This window comes from Astatotilapia calliptera, chromosome 7, assembly GCF_964374335.1.
Source record: "Astatotilapia calliptera chromosome 7, fAstCal68.1, whole genome shotgun sequence".
NCBI lineage: Eukaryota > Metazoa > Chordata > Actinopteri > Cichliformes > Cichlidae > Astatotilapia > Astatotilapia calliptera.
The window spans coordinates 32201147-32220300 of NC_137428.1; the positions used below are offsets into that span (position 1 = coordinate 32201147).

Consider the following 19154-nt stretch of genomic DNA (forward strand, 5'->3'; position numbering starts at 1 on the left):
CCATCTTTGCCCTCTAAAAAAACCCCACCAACAACAAAAGTGACTAGTGTTTACATTTTGTTTCAGAGAGATGCCTGGCTAAAGTGAAATTCACCTAATGTTTGCTCTGAGACAGGTGTCACATGTCGTATGACCCGGAAGAGGGAGGAGGTCATAGACAGCCAAGCAAAGTCTTACAATCCCTTTAAAGTTTCAATGCTACGAAGCCCTTTGAAAACTGACAATACAACAAAAAACTTAAAAAAGCATCAACTTCAGTCACTTGATGCTGGCTAGAAAAACTGAACTCACAGCATTAGAAAGTGAAGACACTGTCTGAAAGGCAAATGCTAGCTTTTCAGCTGTGCACTGATGTCCCCCATTATCAATAGCCTGGAAAGCACAGTGTCCAAGATTTCAAGGAAGAATTTCAATCTTGGACTGGTCAACCCACATGACAGTTTTCAGTGGATCTTAAACCAGTACTGGGACAGAGTGTTTTGGGATCTGATTTGTATATTTTACTTCCTTGTTGATGGTTTTTAAACTACATTTGTGAATGCACCATAGCATTAATTGACAGAAGTTTTCTGAAGTGGTCCCGAGTCCATGTAGTTACTTCCTCTAGATAATCACTTCTTTTTATAAATTGTAGCAGTGTCTGAGGACCAGAAGATTATGGCCACTCGGTAATGATTTTTGGGCTTGTACACAAAGCCAAAAACTAATACTGTATTGTTTCCTAGAATCTTTCAATGATATTATGTACTGATGATGAAATCCCAAGTTATTTTAATGTCACAGTGAGTCATTCTTAAATCCCCGAACTATTGTCCTGTGCAGAATAATGAACACTTTTCCAGTTTTCTCTGTTTCTAAAAGGTTTAGCCTTTTTCGAAATGCTTTTCTGATACCCATTCACATCCATTATGTGTTGCTTATGAACATAACTAGTTGTGAGATGTATCACAGGTATATAGTATTAACAACTTTTCCACTCTTATGCTACCCCTCCATTAATTTTTTACATTTTTTATTAACTTTAGGACGTTAATGATTTACAAAATACTTCTTTTTGAATTCACATTTTGTAAGGGATCAGAAATTTTACAAAAAGGGTTAGAAAAAACTTTACAGAAGTTATTTTGGCATCAAATGAGTAAAATATCAATGGCAAACTCAAAGCTAAGTTGACTTTATATTAGTGCTCCTCTCTGCTCTTGCCAGAAATGTCACAGGGCGTAAAGGTAGACAAGAGCCTGAACACCAGAGGGATTTGCCTAGTTGGAGAGTCTGGGGATTTGGACACTGATCTATGTCCACCTGCATGGCATGACACTGAAAGACCCAGGATTGCGTAACACAAAATCAACCCTAGCGCCTGTAGTGACTTGCCAGAATTTAAGAGATTAACCTATATAAGACAATTAGTACACATGGCATATTTTTAACAAAGTCTACACAAAGCAACCTCACAGAAGTAGTGGTGGTTTGATCAAAATGTGTAGAATTCTGGACATCCTCATTGGGTAACTGGATAACTGAGTTAATTTACAGTTCAACATGGATGAGAGTTCAGACATTCTTGTTTTTACAAACAAACAAACAAACAAACAAACAAACACCAATAAACATAATCAAAAATCCCACAAGTTTCACAGCATACAAATCTCTCACCAGCTGTGAACAATGAACATTAGTAAAATGTAAGGTAAAATGGCCTGAGAATGGGAATAAAGTTTGTGAATAAAGAAAGTTCTTACCTGGTGGTCCCTGGAGTTTGGCTTTCTTCACTGCACAGCGCACAGAAACACACAGACACACACACAAAAACAAAGATTAGCTCAATTACATAAATTTAATTTGCACTAGCTTAAGAATAAACATCGTACTATAATACGTAACTAAAACTGACACATAGGTAAATCTTAGGCCCCTGAGGGGTCTCACCTACCAAAGACCTAAAATTAACCCTTTCCAGTGTTTATGTACCTAAAACACAGTTTAAAAGCACAGTGTAAATAGAATTTTAAATTATTTAAATAAATTATTTCAAACTTATTGTTTTTAATGAATACATCTGACATTTGATTAACATCCACAAAACTTCCAATATGTATATTATGTACTGTAGCAAAGCGATATACTACTCCAATGTAAGTCAAATGATGGTAATACAATGTTGAATCAAAAGAGTTTGGTTTTTTAAAATTATTTTTAAAAGACAAGTCTAAAATACAAACACAGAATAACGACGCTACAAGTAACGGCGTTACTTTTTTCAGTAACGAGTAATCTAACTAATTACTATTCCTATCGTTACAACGCCGTTACCATTACTAACAAGAAAATGCGGCGTGGTCGCGTTACTATTTTTCAACATTCAGACGGTTGAACCTGTCTTCGGTTTACCGCATCTTATATCAGTTGCACTGAAGTAGCTGTAAGTGATCTGGGCCCTACAGCTTGAGGCAGCTGCGCGCGCACCCGCGGATGGCAATCACTTTCTGGCAGTCGATCACTTTTTGGCAAAACACCTGGAGCTAGGCGGCAAAACAATCGTATGAGTGCTGCTGTTTCACTGAGGAAGAGTAAAGTAGTCGTGGTAAGCCAATCACATGACCACTTCAAGATGACAAAGCAACAAGGTGATATATACCAGTTTTTAAATTGTGTTGATAGGCCGCGTAAAACAAGAGTCATGATAAACAATATATACGCGTGTTTCAGGTATTAGGCTGTGATGTTCTCCTTTATAGTGGACAGAAATTATTTTTTGGGAGTGGCACAAATAATTTGTGTGGCATCTACTTTAATGCGGAACAGCTGATTGTAATGTAAATAGTTTGAAATGGTTATTTTAAAAAAGGTAAATGGCTGCAAATAACTTTGTTGTTTGCAAAACTTGTGCATATGATTTTAAAATTGACAATTTATATTTGCATTTAAAGTTATGAAATATGATTCAATAAACATGTTTGTGGTTGTTACAGTAAAAAATTTATTTTTCTCTACTCGGATTTTATGTTTTTTGTCTGATTTTAGATCAGTTGTGTTAATACAATATGTCAGAATGAAAACATAACTGTAAATTCAGACACATGAGATTGTGCTGAAAAGAATGATACCAAACAAGGCAGTAAATAGTTTTTAAAGGCGAAATGGAGAGGTAAAATCAAAAGTAGCAAAAAATGGCCAAGTAACGCAATAGTTACTTTTCAAGTAATTAATTACTTTTAGAGTCTTGTAACTCAGTTACATTTTTGAAGAAGTAACTAGTAACTATAATTAATCACTTATTCAAAGTAACTTGCCCAACACTGCAAGTAAGTCATAAGTTGGTGCAACGTGCAACAAATGAAGAGTACAAACACATCATCTTGTTTTAGGAACTCTTGTGCAGTTTGATCAAAACAGAAGAACTATGTGAAGAAATCAACTTTACACTATTTATATTTTTCAGCTTCATTCAAATTATTGTGTCATAGTTAATAGTTTTGCTAAGTTCATAACTGATAAACCGGATGCATAACAGTTCAGTTATAGTAAAATATATTTGTAAAAACCTTATCGTTTTAGTTAGAACGCTTCAAAGTTAAATCAATGAAAAATGGGATACTAAAGACTGGCACCTCTGTTTTATTAGCAGTGACAAATACATTTTTATTGGATTGCAACTTTTACATAATCATGAAGCATAAGCCTTGACAGCTGCATCACAAATCTTAACAGCTGGTGAACAAACAAAAAAAAACAAAACAAAGGAAAAATGGGACTCAGGCAGATGGGTATTAAGATACAAAATAAACCAAAAATGTCTGATAACAGCAGCCATTTCCAAAAACCTCCAGACATTACTTATGGTGAAGAACCACGTGCTGCTCGATTTTGGTTCATAAGTCGACCTGCCGTCTTTAGCCCCTCAATGCATCTTTACAATAATGTTTATGGGATTGTGAAGCGATTTGAAGAGGATTAGTTGTGATTGCAGTGGCAGGGTTATGTGTGCAGGCATATAACCTACTAAACCTCTAAGGGCTGAGCTGCCAGATGTCCAGAATGGGATGATGGAGGCACAAATAACGCTTTCATATTTTCATGTACCATCCCTTGTTTTTTTCTGTGCACATTAAAACAATAGTATAAAGTTTTCGGGTCTTCTAATAATTGATCATTCTTAATTACTCTTAATTACAGAGAACCATATGCATATAAATACAGCAAAGTAATATTTGCATATTAGAAAACTAATAGTGAAGTAACGATTAGAATGAATAAAAATGCAGGTTGAAGTGGAATGCACCAAACCTAACACATGCAGCCACAAATGTAAACTGAAAGACTAAAAATCAAAGACACAGAGTTAACCGAATTTACTTCTAGGATAACAATGGAAAGCAAAAAAAAGAAAAAGAAAAAAAAGACCACTGGTCCTCCCCCAGTGTTTCCTGTCTTTTACATAACTCATTGTGGAACAGTGGAAATCTTCAGTGAAGCTAGCAGTATGATTCTTTTTTCCACTAAGTCAAATGAGCTGGCTGTGGCCTTCTTTTCTCATTTGCATCACTTAATTTTAACTGTGGACCAAAGAGCAGGAGGTCATTAAACCAGAGAGAGGGGGATTGCAGTGGAAACTGATCCTTATCGTTTTCTGTCCATGCTTAATTTGATGGGTGTAGTTGATCTTTATCTACTGTTCTTCAAAACCTACTGGTTTCTTTTCTTTTTTGGTTAATTTTACTTGCTTGTGATCATACTTTGTTTCAAATATATTAATGCAGTCGCATGTCTCAATAAAAGTAGATCCCCCACCCCAGTACTATCCAGTATCATTTCTCTTTAGCAAAGTAAAGCGCTTTCCCCCAGCAGTTTACAAATTTGACATGATGACACAAAACACTACCTCATAAATTGAAACTAACACCAGCTGCACTATTGCAGATGGTACATATGCAACACAGTTTCACAACACTTCACGAAATAGTCACCTCTAAGTTGTTCTCTATTTTATTGATTAACATTTATGGACACAAATTGTAATGTTTATTTTTGTTCCTGAAAACTAATTTTTCAGCATTATTTTGGGTCACTCAACACAACTTCTCATCAATCATCTCTTATGTAGTGATTCCTGTCCATGGAGATGAAAACAATACCACAATAAGAGTCTGCATTTGAAGGTCAGAGGTTGTTGGTAGAGCAAATCATCTTGAGATTTGTGTTCAGTTTATACAAGCCATAGATTGTCACACAACATTTGTATTCTTTTAATGATGTTATTAATAAAAAAACAAAACGCAGTGCTTGGTTAAGTTTAGACATTTGCAGTGACTTGGTTGGGGTTAGACATTACAAAGAACATATTTTTTAAGTAAGGGAACATAAAACTGGGTTACCGTTTAAAAAAAAGATCATGGTTTGGGATACAGTGGTTGCCACTTCTTTTAAAGCTTTGTTGCCTTGGTCGCCATGGTGATACCTCCCCTTTTAAATGGACATAATATGTGCTTATAGTATGAAAAATGTTTCCTCAAACAGCAGACCTTTGAGGTACTTTAACCTGCAAAAGCATGACAATTTGTGTCCATGACCACTGACATGTTAGATTTCACAGCTGGTGTGATAACATCATAAGATGGTGTCTAGTGTATTGCTCACAGTTTTAATAGCTGAATTTTATTTAACCATTTTGCTTTCCGAACATCTATAATGTGACTAAAAATCACAAAATCCTGCAGCTTTCTGAGAAACCAAACAAACTGTATACTGTTAGCGATTTGTAGCAATCTGTGTTATCCAGATGATAATTTAAAAGAAAAACAAAAAAACGACTTCATAGATAGAGATTTTCTAAAAATGTGTGCTAATTCTGAAGTTGCAGCTCATGATGTTCATAAGCCAAATAATGACTTTAACCCCCTGCAAACAGTATCTATACTTTATTTCTTCTGTATAAACACGAATGAACAGCAAATAATATCAGTGTTCAGAAATTATTTTTAGCTATTTTTTAATTGGGGGTTGGACATTTAAATTCAGTTCAGTTAATCTGTTTCTTAAAGCACTGCAGGATTTAGTCAACTTCACTTGCTACATACACAGACTGCTCTACAATCCATAGAGGGGTGAGGAAAAGAGGAAAATGTTGATGTACCAAATAACAGGACATGCAGGCAGGCACAAACCAGGAAAGTAGGAACAGGAAATGACACCAGAGTCAAAGCAGTGGCGTACTTCCGCTTTGTGTCGACTGTTGGATCTGATCACTTGGAGCTGGTAATAAGAGGAGAGAGAGCAACAGATGGCAAGGGGATTACTCCCACAATCTCTAAGCTCTCTCTCTCTCACTCTGTCTTTCTCTCATAATTCCTCTACTCGGATGGTTACTATACTCAACCCCTTAGATTCCAGTTCAGTCACTTTTATCTCTCCATTGCATCCTTTATATAATTATTATCTCAGCATAAGTCCTCAGCAACTGACTCGGCTGTAGACAAATATGAGCCAAGCAGACTTGGCTCATATTTGAAAATGTGTATGCTTTTTCAGAAAATGTGTATTCCTCAACCAGTTGCAAGCTGTGGCTGAAGGTTCCTGGCAAAATTGGTCACAAAGACTATGCTGTACCAGAGGCCTCCTTTTGGCTGCTTTGGTTGCCATCAGATTGCCACGGTTGCCCATAGTTTGCACTGAAGACATAAACTTGTCTGCAAACTCTTGTTAAGCTGTAGTAAAACTTGAAAGAGTCAAACACAAACTAAAAACCGGGACATTTTGCCTTCAAAGCAAAAACTGTATACACATTTGTAACTAGCGAATAGTATTTATCTATTGGTTACTGTCCAGTCTTTAAGCCTGCATGAACAGGGATTTGGCAATCAATTTTACTGTGACTGCCAGCAACTACTCGAACCAGTCAGGTGCTGACTAGTCTCTAGGTCTATGTGTCGGTGGTCTGAGCAAGCTACAGCTTCTTGCTCTGCATAATTTTTTAATCACAATTGAAAATCAGGATGTTGCTCTATTCTATACACTTAATTAATACATGACTGGAGTAGAGATCCCTCCCTCTTTCTGGAGGTTTCTACCATTTTCATAATCCTTGTTGACACCAAGAATACAAGCATTGAGGCTTTTACCTCCTGTCCAGATAATGAACGCCCCTCAGGCAAATCTGACTTGACCTGAATCCAAAAATCATTAAAATAATGTAACCCACCTGCAATTTGCAAATGTAATTGCTTTAATGTTCAACATTTAAGTATGCGACTCCACAGTTCAATGATCATCTTTGTCCTCATTTTTCAATTAATGTTTTCCATTTCAAGTGGAGCACCACACAAAGCGTTCTTTTAACAGCCAAGCATAAGCTCTTGCAGATTCTTCATCTGCCTTCGAAACGAAGAAAATCTTATTAACCACAAATATCATGTAACTAAATCAATCAGCAATGTCAATGTCATACACAATATCTGTGCACCTCCAGTCCTCCAGCATCGTGTCATCCACGTGAACCATGTGTCAACTCAGCCTTGACCTGATGCACAGTAAGAGTTTCCCCCACATGTTCACTCGTAAGGGCAACCACTTATCTATTGTATAAAGACATTGCCATGGTGATGAAACATCTCAACTAGCAATAAATAGGCAACACTGTCAAGCTGTGCTATCAAACGATGACTCACAACATTAGTTAATCACAAAGCTTCTGCCCAAGCACCCTTTAAGCTAATCTACTCTACTTCTTCCTCTTCCTCTAACCTTTCCTGTAATCTATTGGCTGCAGTTCCTACTAGCTTTAATTTCACTAATCAATAGAAGAACAGTCTTTCCAGAGGTTTTGCAGAGGCACTGAGATTAACTTTTTCAAGCAAGTGAGATCAAATGCTTCTTTTTGAACCATTCCTTGTGTTTCTCAGAATGGTGCACAGGTGTCCCAATACCTCCTGAGTCTAACTATATTCACAATTTATTTATTTATTTATTTTTACCAGAAAGTACATTGGTACTTAAACAGATTTATATTTGATGTACATATAACCAACACTTGTAACACAGATGTGTCTGGGCATGCATAGGTTCATGCACACAAGTTCCAGATAACAAGAATTTGTGGACTAAATGGAAAAAAAGAAAGAAAATGTGCCTTTTAATGTAAACACAGTCATTGGCTTTTTGCCATTACTTGGAAGCTAATCAGTACACTATCAGGAATACACACTAGAGCAGGGTGATATGACCGAAAATATTTATAACGATATACATTTGAAAATTTGTGATAACGATATAACTGACGATATAATTGACACTAGACAAAATACTTTACAACTCCACAACTTTATTCGTGCAAAAAAAAAAAAAAATCAATGTATTTTCACTTAAACAAGCAGCTGTTTTTTATGTGCATTAAAGTTATATAAAAATTTAACAGTGCAAATGCAAAATCCTTGCTGACAGTTTAACCAAAAGGCATTTCCAGTGGAAATTGGCCAACATATCCTCAGCATAACCATGTATAATATCCACAAAACTTAAAAAGAGGTTATACACATAATACGGTAATATTATGTTGAAGCACAGTACGTATCACTCCACGAGGCGCCTGCCTACGATAGCCGTAATGCTCCGACAATCCATCAAGCGGTGTGGGTTCGTAGCTTAGCAAAGTCGTACTAAAACATTTGACAGATTTTCAAGCGCCGTGTACGACATAAAATTGTTTCGAGGTCAGTAAACACAACCAGAATTCATACATAAGGCACACGGGATTATAAGGGGCACTGTTGATTTTCAGAAAAATCAAAGGATTGATTTTAAGTGTTCCGTATTTTCTAAACCACACGGCAATAACGACGGCCGCTAGCATGCTCTACTAAAAACAGTGCTTTGTTGTGTATCTGACGGACAAAAGCCAAACCAGTTCCACACCACTGAAGTTGCAGCATTTTTACAAACCAATTCTGATTCATCAGTTTCATTTAACGATCCACTTTCGCCCTTCTCATTCTGCGTCGCCGCCATGCTTTTTCCGCCATGTGCGTATGAAAACAAAGGCACTGCGCATGCGCGTTTTACCCATATTCTATCGCGATATTTCATTTTCTTATCGTTGCCCGACATTATACCGGTATTACCGTGAACGGTATGATATGGCCCAGCCATAATATACACTCAGAGAAACAATATAGTAAAGCCTATTTGTTTTCAGGTAAAACATGTTCAAAGACTGAATTACAAAGAAGAAAAAGACTTTTATTCCAATTTCTTATCAGTGGGGATTATTAATGCTCCATTACTTCTATAGCAGATGCCAAAACTTTTAAACTCTCCCATGAAGGATTCTGTGCTAATGAGCAGTCAGTAAGAGTAACATAGAGTAATATAGATTAATTTCTGAGAGACTAAATTTTGTGGAGACGAAAAAAAAAAATCAAGTAGTTTGGTGAGGATGGCTGTGTTATTGCAGATAGGCATGCTTGTGTAGTTGGGGGGGGGGGGGGGGAATTTATCTCTGTTTGGGGTAGTTTTTTCTTCTTCTTCTTCTTTTTTAATCGAGCTCTTAGCAGCAGTGGAGCAAATAGTTGGGTGTCAGGCTTCTTGTTGCTGAATGGGATATTGCATGATGTGCTCTTCTGCTGTAAAAGCCTCTAAAGCAGGATTCTCCACCATCACTCCAGCCGATTCGCTGTAGTCTTCTGGTAGACGGCACGCTAACATGGAATGAACACTAACCTTGTTATCAACCTTCTTCTGACAAGACGGATTCCTTAATAGCAAACACGGTTTCTTTTTCCCCCAGCATTGGTCCCTGAATCAGGCTTTCAATGTAGAGGCCTACGAAACTAATGCTGGGAGATGATATTAAGACGAGACACTAAAAGTTCGATTATAAAATCCTCAGTTGTCACTGAGGACCCCAAGGATTTATTTTCAACATAAATGATAAATACATACCTCTGTTGAGTTTTTAAAGATAAAAATTATAAAGTCTTGGTTTTTAAAAACGTAAAATCACGTCAGGATAAAGGTACTTTTTTTCCAGATACTACCCAAGGAGGAACGCCTACTGTTAGAAAACCAGTTTTGTAAGCTGTTACTGGAATTATCACTATGACTTCAGCAAACTCATCAAACAAACAAAGACAAAATCGCTTATGAAGTACAAATAAAGATAAAAGCTCCTACCTCTGACGCACAGTAACGACATGACCGACCGCTTCCAGCGACAATCCAGTAGTTTCACACAGTTTACAGAGCGACCTCTCAGCGGAGATTTACTCTGTGAGGTAACATTATAACAGTCACTAAACAGATTTTTTTTTTAAAAAATTGCTGATAAATTCCTCTTTGATGTTTACAGGTGGGTTTCCGGTCCCGGACCTGGGCAGAGAGCAGCTGCCCCTCTCTGCTGCCACGCCATTATTAAAACTCTCATCACAGGTTTCCAGACTGAAGGATAGACCGAGAGCAAAGAGACAGGAGAGGGGGAGGAGGCGGGGTCGGGACACCTGTTACAGGCATCTGAGGCAACCAATCAGGATGCCAAAGCGCTGAGCCTTATGTAGACATTTGTCCAATCGCCGGGAGGGACAGGTTGGCGGAAGACACAGGTAACGCGCACAGATTCAAGTAAACATCCAGAACTTTGTATTTCACCATAGACAATATAAAACGATTCTTAGTAGAAAGATTCATTTAAGGTACTCAAAGTGACCTAGCTTTTTGGTTCTTTGTTTGTTAAATATTCAAAAAAATGTTTTGTAATTAAGCTGTGTTTGCTCTGGGCATGTCACACACATAAAAAAGTAAACTGTGGGGAGATATCTGTAGATTTCTAAATTTTAGGTTTCGTAGGGATCAGTAAAATAAGCTATATGAAAAATGTATTCTTTAACGAATCTCATGAATTTCAAGTTCTTCCATAAATACAAAATTTAAGTAAAACTACATTTCAATGCTTTCAAACTGTACAATATTTTTTTTAAATAAATTGTGCCACAATGGTGAATTTGCTATATTTTTATGGAGTTTCTCTGTCTTTTTTTAAACACATAACATGAGTCTTTGTGTTTGTTTTTAGCAAAACAATCCTTTCTGAGCACTGATAATTCACAATTTTAGATTGACTTTGAGCTTGGTTTTATTTGATCTATTTAATAAATCCTTACATTAGCATTTTCCATTTCCATTTACCAAATTAAATAAATATTTACTTTAAAAAATGAAATAAAAAGAAAAGGTTCATACAGAATGCCCCCACAGTGTGTTTAACTGCTATCACATACACCAAATGACCCCAAAAGACAACATTGAGTTGAGTGAGCAAAAAGGAAACAAATAGCACCACCTTATGAATTGTGTCAGCCATTACACCAGAACGAGTGCATTTATTAACGAAAAACAAAACAAAACAAAAAAATTAGTAGTAGTAGTCGAAATATTACTCAACTATTAGTTGCCAGTAGTAATATTTTTTATTAACTAATAAGATTCAGTAGACTTATATATTATATTTCATAATAGATTATCAGTCTTCCACAATGAAAGGTGCTTAAAGAGAACAGTGGCAATAAAAGTAACCTTTAAAACGTGAAATAGTTACAGACATACTGCAAAAAGAATATACTAGTTTATGTGAAAGACAAAAGTTATAGGGCACTATAATAGTCATACAGTGAACATTTGTATTAAAGTCACTTATTTCGTCCTATATTTTTATATCTTTTTAAATGTATTATTATTAATGTATCTATTAGCGGAACCACTGTATGACTTTTTGTTTCCCGCGCTGGGGGAGTTTTTCAGCGTTGCACCACTGATGTAACTTTCATTTCCTGATCGGTAAGGGTCACTCGCGTGACTGTGTAGTCTCAACAGAGTGTAGTTTACCAAACCTAATCTTCTAATTTTAAACAGTCCTTTTGCAATCTTTCAGCGATGTTACGGACGCTGTGTCGGACCGGCGGCCTCATTTTGCAGGTAACTGAAACTGTCACTGTGTGCCTCCTTCGGCTTAACATCTCGTGCACCGGTTCTTTTCTGTGGCTGGTGAAATAGGTGTCATTCATCAGCGTGAGCCCGTGCGTTTAATAATCCCGATAGCACTGTATTTTTAGCGGAACACCTGCGGACATAATGATTATTTCTAGATGAAAATGAACTATTGGTTAGCTGGTATGGCCAGAGAAAGACTTTGTTATGGTCGATTAATATGGTCACATACTGTATACACTCAAATGGGTATTTACCAATGACCTCGTTCATATATATAATATGTAGAATGTGACCAAATAAGTCTAACCAAAAACTTAAAATTGAAACATAAAACAAGAATATTAACATTGATGTTTATTCAGCAACCTTAAGCTCTACAAGCTAAGATAGTCTTATGAGTCTTGGCTCAAATTCATGCAGTAATGCCACCTGTTTACATTTTAATGAATCCTCTGTAGCAGACCCAGCGGACCGTGCCGAGGTTGTGCGTTAACCCAGTTCAGCAGCGATGGGCGTCCAGCCTGCCCATGAACACCGTGGTGCTGTTTGTGCCCCAGCAGGAGGCTTGGGTGGTGGAGAGGATGGGTCGCTTCCATCGGATCTTGGAGCCGGTAAACTTTGTTGCATTTAATAGATCCCCAAAAAACAAAAAGCACAACAAATAGATGGTGTTCTTCCCCAAACAACATGGGTTCGATCCCCAGTTTGACCATGAACTTCATAAATTTTCATTTTGGTCAAATCAAATCATATTGCATAGAACTAAACTGCATTACAGTTACATATCCTAGCTTTCCAACTTACCACAATTACAAATACAGATCAAATACAGTTGTGATCAGAGGTCTTGTCAACACAAAGTTATTTATTTGGAGCACAGTTCTGTAAGAAAGATAAGTTACTGAAAAAGTGCTTGTGCTTAAAGTGCTTCACTGAGCTGAAATGTAAACTTAAAACATCTCAAGATTTAATCAATAAAAAGAAACTCTAAATTAAAAGGACCTCAAAGTGTCTCAAAGGCTTGATATCTTATGGACTATCCTCCATTGCAGTCACATTCCCCCTCAGATGGCCAGCTCCTGTAATTTGGCCTTTTTTTTTCCCCCAGTGTGTCTGGGATGACACCTATAAACTGGGCGCACGCGACATCATTACTGTATGTGGGTTTATGTTCAAGCTATTTTTCTTGTGAAGAATTATTTTGGACTTGAACTTGGTGGACGGAGCTTCTTCTTTGGGAATATCATAGGCAATGTTGCAAGCAACTTTTCTTTGCAGATGCTCACGATGCCGCTCTGGGCAATGCCCCATGTCGCCCGTATCAAAAACCGCCACTGCACCACAGTAAATGTAGTGCATCATGTTGTCAGCTTTACTGTATCTTAGCCAAAGAAACTGGTCAAGCCACTGTCTTCGAAATGTATATACTTTACCCCTTTTACTTTCAGTTGGCTATGGCTCGGAGTGGATCGTATGTGATTTATTATTTGATGCAGTCTCCAAACCATTGTTAAACATAATCTGCCGTTTACTTCCGGCCTACCCGACCTTCTGAGGACCCGGCCTTCGCGGTCCTCAGGAGGATGCAGCCCATGAATTTGGACACGACTAATGTGTGTCTGTTGTTGACCACACAAAGACTTTTTTTTTTTTTTTTTTTATAAATACTTGAACAGCTGGTCGTACCGATGCATCCTAATATATATATTTTTTTTTTTTTAGTCGCACCATTGATAAATTAGCCAAATAGGCTGCACTCTAGAGCCCTGGGTTACATAATGATGTAAAAAAAAAAAAAACAAGATTTAGGTGCATGAGTTTGGATTTATGGTCAAATGTTTATACAGACTCAAAAATATACACAAAGGCCCACTGATATTTGCTTATCAAGTTGCACCTTGACCAGACAATTTGGATCATATTTTGATCGTATGCCATCATCACACTTGTGGCATATTTTCTTACTTTTTTTTGGTAATTGATTAATCTTCCTACTGTTTCACTTGTTGTTTGGCAGCATGATGCAATGCCAAGACCTAAGTAACTGTGTTTCATTCATAACATGTCAAATTGTTGAATGACAATAAAACTGAGTCTGATATTTGACCACTCTGCTTGGAAGTGTTGGGAGAGTTAATTTAAACTGGCTGGTTTCCTGACATGGACTCAGCTTTTGTGCTTCATTCATAAATTTTCAATAGGATTAAGATTGGGGGTATATAAAAGCTGCTCCAGAAATGTAATGTCAATGTGTTTTATCCATTCCATAACCAGATTTGATGTGTTTTTCATTGTCTCTAGAGCCCTGTAAGACATCTGACTATCTTGTATTTTTGTACACTTGTTTGATGATCTTAGATTCTGCAGCTGTTTAGAAATGGCTTCAAGTTATCTTTCTAACTTGTGTAAATGTACAATTCTCCTTAGATCTTCACTGATTTCCTTGAACTTTCACATTGGTCTGAGTATTGGTCACTTCAGTGAGTGCTGTCAAACAGATAATTTTAATGCTGACAAATGGAAACTACCAGTTGTAGTCAGTCATGATGGCAGCCTTTGCCTTGTCAAGTTAAAACACATTGTAGAACCTTCAGCACCACTTATGAACACAATTAAGTGAGTGTATGTTTATATTTGAGCCCGTATGTATACATGCAATCCAACTTGAATTCACACTTGGTCATCCAATTGTCATTTGTTTAAAGTAATTAAAGATGTATGCTGTACAACCATTCCACTTCAAAGAAATCATTAAAAGGCCAAATATTACCATGTCATTCATACCATGGAAATTTTAGTGTATTTTATTTTGATAGACTACTAAAGAAACTTGCCTTTAAGCAACAATACTATAACTCATTTTGCTTTATTATTGGACTATGTCATTAAAATTCCAAACATTATTCACTGCTGGCACACCCTAACATTTTCCCTTTTGCTATCTATAGGGTTTGAACTTCCTCATACCCATACTTGACAGAATTCGCTATGTTCAAAGTCTCAAAGAAATTGTGATTGATGTCCCAGAGCAGTCTGCAGTATCCCTAGGTAAGTAAGACATTGTTTATTTCTCATTATTCACAGGAGGACGAGCAGGCTTTTTTTTTTTTTTTTTAAACAGAATTGATTGTTTTCTCCATATTGTTATATTTTCTTTGAACTTGCAGATAATGTAACACTGCAGATTGATGGCGTGCTTTACTTAAGGATACTAGACCCTTTTAAGGTATGCTGGCAACAATTAGAACAGATCCAAAAATCTTCTTGCTTATTTTTTTTTTTTTTTAAATTCACTTTATACTTTTGTTTGTTCACAGGCCAGCTACGGTGTTGAGGATCCAGAGTATGCTGTCACACAGCTGGCACAGACCACCATGCGTTCAGAACTGGGCAAACTCACATTGGACAAAGTGTTCCGAGTAAAGACAAACTGCTGTTTCATCTCATATTTTTTCTCTGTTCATGAAGGAACAAGTTGTATTTTATCTTTGCATTTGTTTTTAAGGAAAGGGAGTCTCTGAATTCCAACATCGTCCATTCCATCAACCAAGCTTCAGACGAGTGGGGAATCCGTTGCCTTCGTTACGAAATCAAAGATATACACGTTCCACCTCGTGTCAAAGAGTCCATGCAGATGCAGGTGAGAGAAACAAAAGAGCTTTTTAAAGCATAATTTTTAGTTTTTAATTCACTGCACGATCTTATGGTACAAATGGGTATTACATGAAAGTACAGCTTAGCCATCATTCAAGTACAGTTTATAATCTTCAACAGAAAAGAGACCTTTTGTAGTCAAATAATTTTCTTATATTGTGTTGGTAAGTTTGGTTAAGTTTAAGAGGTTTTACACTGATTCTTAAAAACTAGAGTTCATAGTACCTTAAATAAATTATAGGTCTTTTCAGACAAGGTCAGAAACATTTTTTGCATATAGCAGTAGATATTTCAACTGTGGGAACAAGACTAAATCACTTAAATTTACTGAACAGGACACTTTATTCACCCCATGTAGGTGGAAGCTGAGCGTAAAAAGAGAGCCACAGTGCTGGAGTCTGAGGGGACAAGAGAAGCAGCCATTAATGTCGCTGAGGGTCGTAAACAAGCACAGATCTTAGCCTCGGAGGGTGAAAAAGCAGAACAGATCAATAAAGCGGCTGGTAAGTGCATTTAGTTGGTTTATCACTCCAGTTTCCACAAATTATCTCACATCTTTTTGCTTTTAGAGGCTAATATGCTCCCTGTTACCTACTACTCTGCTCCGTCCAGGTGAGGCTCAAGCAGTTCTAGCCAAAGCTGAGGCCAAATCCAAGGCCATCCGTATGTTGTCAGATGCTTTGACAGAGCAGGTAAATGTTCTTTTCCATTTTCACAGTCTGACTTACAAAAGCTTTTCATTGGTTAATGCTTTTTTTTCCTCTTAAATTCAGAATGGAAATGCTGCCGCTTCGCTAAGTGTAGCTGAGCAGTACGTGTCTGCTTTCTCAAACCTCGCTAAAGAGTCAAACACCATCCTTCTGCCCTCTAACACTGGTGACATTAGTGGAATGGTTTCACAGGTATGTCTGCTATCCAATAGTCCCAACTATTGGATTTATATGTTAACAGCTTCTAAATTATTAAGTTTACATGCCCCTAATGATGCTTATCTTGTCTTCTTGCCACTCAGGCTATGACTATTTATAGCACGCTGGCAAAGCCAAGCATGAGGGTAACTCCAGAGGTTTTGGAGGAGAACCGTGAAGAGGCTGCGAACCCATCGGGATCACCTCAAGAAAAAGGAATTAATGAATGAACTCAAACTAATAAATGACACAGAACCAGAAGAAGCAGTTTATGTTGAAGGTCCACGGTTTGTTCTCACACAGACCTTAAAATGACAGGACAAAAGGGAAAAATTGCCAACTTTAAAACTCTTCCGAAGCCTTGTCCTGGAGCCTGGGGGAAAGTTACACCTTTTGTATGGGGAGTCGTAATCTTCACTGAGTGTGGTTTAATTAGTGTATGTTTGAGAAAGTAACACCAGCCTCCAGCCAAATACACAGATACCGGAGTCTATCCAGCTGACGTGGATGTCAGCACAGACACGGATGCAAAAATAAGTCTCCCCTGAGCAATTTTATATTTTAATATGTTGAGCCCTTTTGACCTCTCTACCTGAGGTTTTTGTAGATTATACCATCATGTTTTCTCACTTTGCAGCCTATTTTCCATGTTTTCCCAAATAGCTATATTCAGGTTCTCTGAGATTATTAATAATAATCAAAGCCAGCTCAGGTGAAAATATATACATAGGTATTATTTACAGAAATGGGTGACAATTCTCCCTCTTTGTGTTGATGGGACCACCGACTTTAAGTTGCTGCATGCAATGCCTGGCTGGATTCCTCACAATGTTTCTAAAAGTGTATTAATTTCACAGTTTACTACGTTTTTTGAAACATTACCCTATCGATAATAAAGCTATATCCCCATGAAAAGGTTACATTAGAATTTCCTTTAGAAAAAAAAAACCTACTTTTTGAAATGATTAAGAGAGAATTTTTTTTGTCAAAGTCTAGGTAATGTCCCGTGTCAGCTCGATGATCAAAATATTCCTCTCCTCCGAGTATTTGTATTCATATCTGATGTCTTACCGGATATATTTATTAAATTTCAAGGTTCACTGCAAAGACTTGAAGTTTGTTTTGTTATTTCTGTTTTCTACAAAATAATGGAATATGAACTGGGCAACCGGGCATGTTAAGTCTGAGAAGATTTGAAAAGATGTGGTTAGATGAAATATTTGGACAAAAATGTTCCAAATATACAAACATGTTGAAAACTATCAAATGGCTATTAAAATAAAAACACACCCATGCTGATTACGTTTGCCTATCTTGTTACCTGCTAAAAAAGATAGGCAAACATGAAAAGCGCAGTTGGTTTATTAGCCCTCTACCTTGCCTTACAGGCATAAACGTGTGTACATAAACTGTGGGCCAGTGACTTGCACTTGGCTCTCAGCAAAAAAAAAAAAAAAAAAGACTGTCACCTGGGGCCTTCCTATGTGGATTGTGCATGTTTTTCCTGTACCTTGTTCTGTCTTGCATCCTATCAGTCCTAAAACATCTGTTAGGTTAACTGCCGATTCTGAATTGAGTGTAGAGTATGAAAACTTGTGAATTCTTGAGATGGTCATTTTCACCACTACCATCTTGGTGTTTTGAAGCCAGATGTAATGAGGGGTCTGAATGTGAAACACACTTGAGAATTTTACCAATACTTTTTTAACTACATGCTCCTCTATTCTTAACACCGTTGCACCTATTAAACACAAACGCCCTAGAACCTACTCGCAATGCTGGTTAAACGACTCTGTCCGTGCTCTACGGCGTTTGTGTAGGCGTGATGAGAGGAGGTGGAGGAATGACAGACTTCAGTCATCATATGATTCTTTACGTATTAGCCGCTCGAAGTTCCAATCTGCTGCCAAAATGGCTAAAGCGGCTTTCTTTTCTAAGATTATTACCTCTAATAGTGACAATCCTCGCATCTTATTTAAAATTTTTAACTCTCTGGTGAATCCTTGCCCCTCTACGCCACTTTTGTGCTCCTCAGGTCTTTGTGAAAAATTTTCAAAATATTTTTCTGATAAAGTTTTATCTCTTAAATCTACTCTTCCTCTGGTGACTGACAGTACGTCTAATCCTGATTGTTCTGCTGCTTTACATCAATTTGAATTAATTTCACTTCCCACTCTGAAGCGTATAATTGGGAAATTTAATAATACTTATTGTGTACATGATGCTCTTCCATCTCGTATAGTCAAGGATTGTTTTGATGTAATTGGACCCTGTATATTGTCCATATTGAACCTTTCCTTGCTCTCTGGTTATGTACCGTCAGTTCTTAAACATGCCTTTATTCAACCTGTTTTAAAGAAGAGTAACCTTGATCATGGTGATTTTGCCAACTATAGACCGATTTCCAAGCTTCCTTTCTTGGCTAAAATTTTAGAGAAGGTTGTTCTGCTTCAACTGCAGACCTACCTGGACGAGAATGGTATAAACGATAAATTCCAATCAGCCTTTAAACAACATCACAGCACTGAATCAGCGCTGCTTCGTGTTTTTAATGATCTTTTACTTATGGCTGATAATGGTCGTCCGTCCGTGTTAGTTCTATTGGATCTTTCATCTGCA

The 19154-nt window shown here is 37.2% G+C and overlaps 2 protein-coding genes across 6 annotated transcripts in view; one reads left to right on the forward strand and one right to left on the reverse strand.

The window, feature by feature from the left end:
• Nucleotides 1-10556, reverse strand: part of LOC113025958 (protein unc-13 homolog B) — a 66289-nt gene extending 55733 nt beyond the window's left edge. For all 5 annotated transcript variants that reach the window (XM_080304427.1, XM_080304426.1, XM_080304425.1 and 2 more), the window contains exons 1-2: nt 10165-10556; nt 1743-1772 (exon numbers count right to left, since the gene is read on the reverse strand). In XM_080304427.1, coding sequence (XP_080160553.1) covers nt 1743-1772; nt 10165-10186 — 52 coding nt within the window. In that variant the 5' untranslated portion in view covers nt 10187-10556. The remainder of the gene's footprint in view (nt 1-1742; nt 1773-10164) is intronic.
• Nucleotides 10557-11740: 1184 nt separating this feature from the next.
• stoml2 (stomatin (EPB72)-like 2) lies at nt 11741-17642 on the forward strand. The gene is made up of 11 exons (XM_026174269.2): nt 11741-11820; nt 11915-11958; nt 12432-12584; nt 14922-15021; nt 15141-15199; nt 15291-15392; nt 15479-15613; nt 15986-16130; nt 16240-16319; nt 16401-16529; nt 16640-17642. The coding sequence occupies exons 2-11, from the start codon at nt 11917-11919 to the stop codon at nt 16763-16765; spliced, it is 1071 nt and encodes a 356-aa protein (XP_026030054.1). The 5' UTR covers nt 11741-11820; nt 11915-11916; the 3' UTR covers nt 16766-17642.
• Nucleotides 17643-19154: the final 1512 nt, after the last annotated feature.

Bases quoted from the DNA above. Each gene is read 5' to 3' on its own strand.
- stoml2 (XM_026174269.2), top strand. From the start codon at position 11,917: ATGTTACGGACGCTGTGTCGGACCGGCGGCCTCATTTTGCAG. The intron at 16,131-16,239 runs GTAAGTGCATTT...TGCTCCGTCCAG, and splicing joins ACAGATCAATAAAGCGGCTG to GTGAGGCTCAAGCAGTTCTA. The intron at 16,320-16,400 runs GTAAATGTTCTT...TCTTAAATTCAG, and splicing joins CAGATGCTTTGACAGAGCAG to AATGGAAATGCTGCCGCTTC.